The 9723-nt window shown below is 40.4% G+C and overlaps 1 protein-coding gene across 1 annotated transcript; it reads left to right on the top strand.

Annotated features, from left to right (window-relative positions):
- Positions 1-573: 573 nt before the first annotated feature.
- LOC131699715 (trophoblast glycoprotein-like) lies at positions 574-6146 on the top strand. Its single transcript, XM_058997558.1, has 2 exons — positions 574-1296; positions 2299-6146. Exons 1-2 carry the CDS (start codon positions 1043-1045, stop codon positions 3134-3136), a joined length of 1092 nt encoding a protein of 363 aa, XP_058853541.1. The 5' UTR covers positions 574-1042; the 3' UTR covers positions 3137-6146.
- Positions 6147-9723: the final 3577 nt, after the last annotated feature.

Genomic DNA, 9723 nt, shown 5'->3' with positions numbered 1-9723 from the left:
TTTTTCTGAGAGGAATCATTTTAACTGTATACAACCAGCAAGACTCTAAATAATTCTATGGTTCTCAATTCCCCCAGCTAAGTAGCTCCTCTGTTATAATTGTTTCATTCCTTTTAGAAAATTAGCATCTGTACTTAATTCAAAAGAGGGCACCAACATTTTTTCACTTAGTTAACACATTTCCACCTGTATGACCATTTAATAGTCATCCACTTGCATAACGTTTTCAGTTGAAGAACGTGGGCATATCATTTTAAAGAAAACTTGAAAATCTCAGGTTCCTATACAAAAGTTTATCACGGTATTTTTGCAGTGTATTCTGTTGTTGCATTTTGACTATGCTTTTTCCAATGGTTATAATACTGTACTATCGTTTAACCGGGTTTGCATTCATCTGCTTTACCATACCTCGCTATTCTTTAGCGTGCATATGCCTTTACCATGCTTTCACTACATTTTGCTTAGTTTGTTACAACTGGGTCTCGTGTTTTAAATATGGATTTATTTTTTGTGTGTCTTTAATCTGGAAACGGTGCGCAGTATCGGTTTGCGTGTGCGCGCCTGGCCAGCAGTGTCCTGCCGCTTTAAGGAAGGTGGTACCTACCCTCGTGAGCTCGAGAACCCATCCCCCGAGCTCTCCTGCTGGCTGTTTAATCCCATTGTCAACGAGTGCAACACAACACCGACCAGACCGAGCATCAAGCATTGAGCAGCGGAGTCCTTTACACATGGAAATCACAATCACGCCTTCACACAACACGGGCCTCTGAAATGCAGATTTCCAGCGCAAAAACTTTACTACCCAGATTTCCAGTACAAAAAGAGCCGGGGGACTGCAACCAGATTTAATGCACAGCATTCGGAGGCAAGAGCATAAGAAGCATTCACTCGCAACTTTAAGGCTTTTTTTAAAAAAGAAATTTGCAAGCACACAATTCAAAAGACGATTCTGTAATTTAAATCAACGACAGACTTTTAACGTTTTAGTATTTTTTTTAATAATACATTATTACATTTGAATGTAAAGTTTTAGTTTTTTAAAATGTATGCTTTTGCATTCGTGGTACTGTTTAGCTTGTTTTCCCCGGGCTGGTGTGACTCCTGCCCCTCGTCCTGTGAGTGTTCCGAAGCTGCCAGGACGGTGAAGTGTGTTTTTAAAGATGTGACTGAGGTACCGGCCGGTATCCCCTCGTACACGAGAAACCTCTACCTGACGGGCAACAGCATCAGCCGAATTGGACCGGCGTCATTCAGAGGGCTGGGTGATGTCACCAAACTTTCACTAAGCAATAACAGGTACGCGGGTTTGTGTGTTCTTTATATTTTCAAAACTTTGCTTTTGCAGTGCAAAATGTCCAACATTTTAAAATGATTGGTTGATTTAGAACTAAAAAGATAAACAACGGAGTTAAAGACTCTCAATGTCTTCATATATTTAAATTATATTGCAATTATTTTCTGCCATTGTATTTGTATTTTAATTTAAGCAATTGTGCAGCTGCTTTTTTATATGTCGTTTTATTTGTGGATCCAAATATTGCAAGTATTGATACAAGGATAGATTGTTCCCGAATATTAATTATTAATAATAATGTATGTGAGTTTTGGAAACCGACCCTGTTAAAACCTACAGCAACTGCCATGGGCACATACGCGTTAGATTTCTTTATTATTATTATTATTATTATTATTCATTTCTTAGCAGACGCCCTTATCCAGGGCGACTTACAATTATTACAAGATATCACATTATACATTATTTTCACATTATACAGTTATCACATTATTTTTACATGCAATTGCCCATTTATACAGTTGGGTTTTTACTGGAGCAATCTAGGTAAAGTACCTTGCTCAAGGGTACAACAGCAGTGTCCCCCACCTGGGATTGAACCCACAACCCTCCGGTCAAGAGTCCAGAGCCCTAACCACTACTCCACACTGCTGCCCATTATTACTGAGCCCTACAGCTGTGGCAAATAGTTTTGCATCACCCTATAGAATGAACTCATTTTGCTTCATAAAGGCGAATGAAACCTGCTGAATAATGTTACGTTGACATATTGAAATACATACCGCTTTGTAGTTTTCCATACACTTAAGGAAAAGCTGACAACAATGGAAAAATGTGACATTTTGAAATCTAACATGAAATACGGTACTGTTTATTATGGCTTCTGGTGGAATTTTGCGTATCATTTTGTAGTTTTTTTGATTGCATGATAAATAAAAAATCTAAATGATGTTATACTTGTCATGTACCTGCGTGTCTGACTTTAGATTGTTTTGTTTTTTCAGAATTACTGTGATAGAGTCCCACACATTTGCTGCCCTGCACAATCTCCGTGTTCTAGATCTGAGTAACAACGGCCTGTCAGTCATACACCCAGATTCCTTCAACTCGGAGAACAACTCTATACGCGATCTCAACCTCAGCCGCGCTCTCTACAACCATTCCGCTATCGGCGACCTGGCAGCTGCAATGCGCAGAGGCGGCTTTGGGAACCTGCGCAAGCTGGACCTATCCGAGAACGAGATCGTCTACCTCCCGACCGGTATCTTCTCGTCCCTGACGGCCCTGAGGCACCTGGACTTGAGAAACAATTCCCTGATGGTCATCAAAAACTCTACCTTCGCTGGCCTCGACCTGGAGGCGCTGGACTTACGACTGAACGCCATCCAGACGCTCAGAGCGGACAGCCTGAGAGAGCTCGATGGAATGGAGCGGGTGCAGATCCAGATGAGAGACAACCCGTTTGTCTGCAACTGTGGCATTGAAGACTTCGCTGACTGGCTGAACGCTACTGCCAAGGTGGTGGACGCAGACAGACTGGTGTGCGTGCTTCCGAAAGAACTGCACAACACCTCGCTCCTGGCTGCGCGGGACCTGGAGCTCGGCTGTCACTACAGCGAGAGCGCAGAGATCGCACTGCAGACCTCGTACGCCTTCCTCGGCGTCGTTCTCGGCTTCGTCGGCGTCATCTTCTTGTTTGTTCTCTACCTGAATAGGAAAGGTATCAAAAAGTGGGCCAATGAACTGAGAGACGCCTGCCGGGAAGTAATGGAAGGCTACCACTACAGATACGAGATCGAGTCGGACCCCAGGTTAGGGCAGTTATCCACCTCCGATTTGTGATAACAAATCCTGCACCTAAAGACTTGTATGTAGATTTGTTTTATTTCTAATGACTTTATATTTGTATATATTCATAATAGCATGAACAATATTTGCTCATTATTGTGTACAGAATTGTTGTCATTTTTAGCATGTTGAAATCGGAAGGACTCGTGGAGTTATCGTGCTCTTTGTGTAGCCCCCCGCTGTTGGAAATTTCCGACTCAGTCAACTGACCGCTGCATTTTCCCACAGAAACACGCTGAACAAAACAACACATGGTCTGTCACAACCCACAAGCTAATTCATCAGTGTATCCGGCTTAAATGTCTTAGTAACCCCAAAAACACAACGCAACAGCTGGTCACAATAAAGGAGCAGAACACAAATGAATTTGCACAGACACGCTTGTACATCCATCCACTCATTTCTTTTTTTAATCAAACAATCTTTTATTTTTGTTCATAGTTTCCTCTATTAGCAGTTGTTCCACACCCTCAGAATTGAGTAATGTTTTAAGCATTCTTTTAAAACAGTGGCCACTAAAATACAGCACTCTGCAGTTTCTTTTGTTCACACAAAACATGTGTTATTTTTTATTGATAATGGGTTATTCCAACTCAACTGGACCAGTGGGGTTTGACGTTTTTTAAATTATCGATAATGGGTTATTCCAACTCAACTGGATCAATGAGGGTGACCTTTCTTTTTTGGCAAGCTTTGAAACGAGATTTGAAATGATGCAAATGTTTGTTTGGGTCAAAGGTTAGGCAAATGAACATTTTTGACCACCTTCCATTTTTCCTCGCCACACACTTCCCTTGGCATGTGGTTTAAGTTTTAACGACACATGGGCACACAGGCACGTTTCACCAAAACACCAGAAGTGCACATAATTGAATCACTAATCAGGATTTTTTTTTTTCAAGTATTCAATGTTAATCAACATATGCAGAACCACACTAAATTAGGGGGTTGTTTCAATAGCCCCATGTTTTGTCACATTTCTTTTCTTCTGTGAAGGAAAGTTTTATATATATTTTAAAAAATGTGCATTCAGCTGTTCAGACCACACAGGTTACTAACTGTGATTATGAAGATGTAGAACCCTTCTCACTAGTGTTAATAAAGAGCGAATATCTCTGCTGTACACTAGATGGCGCTGGCTGTGACCCACGCCATCTACAGATCCTATGGTTGATCTTAAAGAACAAGGAAGTTAAAGAGCAAAGCCGTTTTTTAACTGCATGATATTATAAGACAGCAAACATTTGTAATTTTTAAACTGATTAGAGGCGTTTAAAGAAATTGCTTTTTAGTGTTTGCCAACATGGTAACAATGGAGGGGGAAGTCAAGATAAAAAGTCATTTGGCTCCATTTAAAATGTGAGGGTGTAACATGTTTAAGAGACCATTTCATGCTCTCGGTGATGCTGAATGTGTTTCCGACTGAAATGTTTTGCTGCGTGTCAAATGTTTGTGGGAGAAGCTGTCATTTTACTTCACACCATGTGGGGATCTGAGATAGCATGACACCTTTTAAATAAACAGTCTTTGTTTCTACTGGCATTGTTCCTGTGTTGCTTTATGGGGTGAATTGATGGGGAATACAAGTTCTTCATGAAGCTACACATCACAATGGATCTGATCCCTTTGACCCGCTAAGAAACTGTTATTTTCTCATATGACTTTTAAGCCTGCTTGATGTATAGTCAGACCCACATAATAGCACTCCTGTTAATGCCAACCTCCCTGTTATCACCACATTGAAATGTCCTGGCCAGAATACTATGGAAGTCAATAGGGAAGGCTTCTGTAATATCACTGTGGTTAATATCAATCACATTTATTAAAAGTAGCCGATGCTCCTAAAGCAATTGGTGTGTCACATCGAAGCTCTGAACATATAGAACACAAAGTTCTATTCAAACAAAGTTCTAGTTCCGGAGTTTAGACACATTGTTTGAAAAACCATGTGCTCCCTGGGAAGAAAGTCCACCAATAAACCAAGATGTTGAGGCCGTGGGGCAGGGCTAGGGCCATATGGAATGAGCAGCTCTGATACAACAAGAGGAATGCATTAGTTAAAGATATCTGATGTTTTATAACCATACGTACCAAGCTGCTGTTTCAAACAGCACATTCATTCAGCCCTTGTGCTTCAAGAGACCATGTGCACGACTGATTTTAAGTCTTCCCCACCTCTTCCCATTCTATGACCTATACACCAGCCTGTATGTTCAATCTTCGAGTAATCTCTCACTGAAGAATTGCCCCTGTTTATCAGTATAGTTTTAACTTTAACAGATCCAGTGTGCCTTTCTGTTTCCTAGTCCTTTGGAGTATGTAATGTATATTGTAATTAGGATCTAAGATCTGTGTAAGCTATAGATCCAGCTTGAACTGCTGTGCATATTTACTTGACATGTTTGATGTATTGTTCTATCAGTATTAAGTGCCTGGATTAGCGTCTGTTCCGCCTATCCCCTCATTCATCAACCCATGATCGCTGGGGGATTGACCTATTTAATTGGCATTTTGATGTATTATTATTCTGTGGTATGTATAGTTTTCAAGATGCGTGTGAGTGTGTCTTTCCATGTACAATAGTTATATAGCTTTGATCTGATTGAGTTTTAGTGCCTGCTGAATAAACTTGCACACCGTTGGAATTCTCTACTAATTCATCATCAATGGCAAGGGTTCTGTAGTAAGGTAGTAAAAGGTATTTGGATAGGAACATGCATAATATCATTAATAAAAGGGTCGGCTGTGGGGCCATTGACCTGTGTTTGCCTACTGAGTATCAGGGAAGTAGTTTGATTCAAATATATGCGATCTGGCACAAGTAAACGTCCGGGTAAAAGTCTTTTTTAGCTCTAGCAATATTATTAGATCAGCAATACTATTTTCTCTTTTCTTCTGCTAGAAGTCTTTTGGTTCTTTGCTTGTATTTTCTGCTTCAGTTTGAAACATGCAGATATGTGGCTGTACAGTAAAGTGGCCAGGACACAGCAGTTCATCGTTAGTGTTTTATTTGAAACATTTGTGTACAATTAACGTAAAAAAAAAAAAGTTGTCCTGTTCTCATCAATACTCAATAAAGGAGTTCCTTTTTTAATTATATAACTTTATTTCGACCAAAATAATTCAGGACTGAAAGGTTTAACCCTCTCAACTCTTAAGTACAGATTTGTATTAGTTTGTGGTTTGTACAATCTTATCAATCTATCTTTGACAGATTGAAAAAATAACTAACCATGATAAGGATTTACAATTGGGCTTCGTTAGTAACATTCGTTGCTTGAGACCCATGCAGTACGACTCTTTCTCATGCATTGATCATAAATAAATGAAAAATGGAAGTCTGGATTCCACTGCTGCTATCAGCATGCATTTAATTATGTTTCATATTATTAATGAGTTCTGATTAGCAAGGTTTGGATTAGCGAGACTCTACTGTACAAAGGGAAGACTAAAAGTCTTAAAAAGGACATTTAAAAAAAAAAAAAATGTTTGAAGTTCATGAATCCCTTTCCAGTATTTTTTAGAGAGGGTTCAGAAATGTATTCTCATTTTTTAAAGCACTCTAAGAGTATCTCTATAAACATTTCTTGACATGGTCCTTAAAGATTTGTGAATATGAACACAGGGAAGCCTGTGTAACTAGAGAGTCTGTCACTTAGCAATGAGCAAAATGTAACAAAGGTGACTGAAACCATTTAGCAACCAGATCAAGCCTATAGTCAGCTGCGCAGCCAGTCTGAGATAGTCCCTAAAGCCCCAGTATTTTAGGTATAAATTCTCTCTTTGATCTGGAGACAGCCTTGGGCTGATGGGGGGGACTTGAGCCACATTTAAACACAGATTAGACGAAGATCATCAAAGGCAGGATCCTTCAGCCTCACATCTCCGGAGATGGCTTTTATAACGCTCTAAAAATAAAACAACTATTCAATAAACCTCTACCGCCGGTGGGCTGCCCACTAGTGCTATTTTAGATATCCCACCCCCCATAGAAATGTTTCTCCTCTTAAAAGCTTTGGGTTTCCAATTCTATTTTGTAACTCTGGATTAGCTTCTTTCTGTGGTTTAGCTTTCTGCTGTGTAGTGTTGGATCATCTCTGAAGTGCAGGTGTTGGATTCCTTTTAAAGAGATTTAAAGGGATTCTACATTTTCATGATACTGCATTTCTTACCTGTTCTCTATCATTCTGTAGCATTTCTGCTTTGATCATTATGTGTGATGCTGACTGGCATTTGCAATTCCAGTTACACCCTAACCCTATCTAGTCATCATTCGCTGAAAAGGGCATTAGTTTGTAAGCCTGGTAAATAAGCAGAACCAGCAATTGAGAATTATACAAAACACACACAAAAGGGTAGTAAACAAGTAAGAAATTACATATATTCTGAAAAGGTTACAATGAAACTTTAGGATTACCACACGAGATTTAAATAGAGCAGGAAGTTATGCTGCTATTGTATATCACTCTAGTCACCCTTTGTAAAAGTTTCCCATAGTAAAAGCATTGCAAAGTGTAATAGAGCAGGGTAGAAACATGATAAAGCACAGGTAAGCACGGTAAAGTCCAGTATGGTAAAGCATATTAAAAAAAAAAACCTTTGTAAAAGCATGGGAAGCCTGCAAAAATGCCACGCAAATTTACTGTGGTAAACTACTATAGGGTTAGACCACCTCTTAAAACACAGTGTATAGTTCTGTCTTATCGTTGGGCTTTAATAGCATGAGCTACGAGGACAGGTTAAACAAGACAAACTCTTGAGGTTAAGAGGGGGTTTCACTGGAGTTAAACCAAGTCCCTACTTCAGGTCTTATGTTCTCATGTAATTAAAACATGACATAGTTTACCTGGTGAAGTAGATACATCTAAAAACCAAAAACATTAGACTCAGTTCCTGTAGACGAGGAAAAACAAAGGATAAACCTCATTGGACCAAACAGCCTCTTCTCGTTTCCATCATTCATTGCTGTCTAAACTAGTGCTTTAAATCTCTAGAGATGCCTCGCACAAGCACTCCTCCAATCCAATCCTGTCAATTGTATAGATCACAATGTTATATAATGGCACTGAAACACAATGCAAACCTTGTGTGCTATTTCATTGGCTGTACCTCACAGGAAAACCTGGACTGTCAGTCTCATTAGAGGGGAGCACCATCTGCCTGGTATTGTAGGCCCACTTCCAGTTTTAGAGGAGACCTGAAGTACAATGAAGAGGCAGCGGGCCAGGCCTCTTGTCCCGTCTTTGTGTTCACAGTTTAGCCGATCCAAGCCCCCATCATCATCACATAGTGTAAGCCCCTGAGTCACTGCCGATCTGAAGCATCTGCTCTTGAGGTGGGTAGGATGGAAAAAAGTGAAATGAATAAAGCAGCCATTACAGCACTGCTTTTTGAATAAATATGCAAAATCTAAAGTAATAGGTAATTAAATAGTAGATATGATATACAAAAATAGGAAGAGATAGAAGAAAATAACTAGTGAAGAAGTTAGTGCTTTTGTAGAGTATTTCAGATGCTGAAACACCTTATCCAGGTATAAGACCATTATTATTATTATTATTATTCGTTTATTTAGCAGACGCCTTTATCCAAGGCGACTTACAGAGACTAGGGTGTGTAAACTATGCATCAGCTGCAGAGTCACTTACAACTACGTCACACCCGAAAGACGGAGCACGAGGAGGTTAAGTGACTTGCTCAGGGTCACACAATGAGTCAGTGGCTGAGGTGGGATTTTAACCAGGGACCTCCTGGTTACAAGCCCTTTTCTTTAACCACTGGACCACACAGCCTATTGGAAGGACAACCACATTTCTTCTCTGGTTCCTAAGACATAGCCTTAATTAGCCTAACCAATCACAAGAGGATTCAAAATCAATTGCTGACAGTCCCATTTTTTTTCCTTCAAAAAGACATCACAGGCATCAGTGCATACCTTCCCTTGAACATTCGAACCAAGATAAGCCCCGAAACTATTCCATCAATGAAATGATGGTCTGGGTAGATCTTTAACCCCGCCCCTGGCCCTGATCCGAGCCACATTCAGATATGTCAGGCCAGAGTTTAAAGGTTTGGTTCTCACTTGACAAATAGCCAGTGGAAACCCACCCATACCGTGAGGACCCCCAGGCTCGGATGTGCCAGTGGAAAGGGGGTATTACACACATTGCAGAAAAGACACTCAATTGCGTTAAAGTTGCGCAAGAAAATAATCTTAAAACATGTTCTGGTTGATTGTACTAGGGCTGACTTCACTGTGCTCCCAGGGTCGACATGATGTTTGGCCGTTTGACTTGGGGAGCTAACTCAAGCCTCTGGTTTTGAGCTGTGAACAGGTCCTGTGACTCCCCTGATTTTGATCTGTGCTCCCCAGCCTCATGTCAGTGTGCAGGGTACAGCCGGCCACGAACACACATGGACTGAGCCTTCGGGGGAGGTTAATCATTTGAAAAGATGTATTTGTTTTTATAACCTTGCTCAGCTCTATAAATGAGAGGAAACACCAGCTAACAACCTGTGCTGCCCTGTTACCGCTTATTCCCCCTGCTCTTAATCATGCTCCCAATTAAACAGGGAGTCGG

The sequence above is a fragment of the Acipenser ruthenus genome, chromosome 23 (assembly GCF_902713425.1).
Source record: "Acipenser ruthenus chromosome 23, fAciRut3.2 maternal haplotype, whole genome shotgun sequence".
In the NCBI taxonomy this organism is placed as follows: domain Eukaryota; kingdom Metazoa; phylum Chordata; class Actinopteri; order Acipenseriformes; family Acipenseridae; genus Acipenser; species Acipenser ruthenus.
This window is presented reverse-complemented; position numbering and strand designations above follow the sequence as displayed.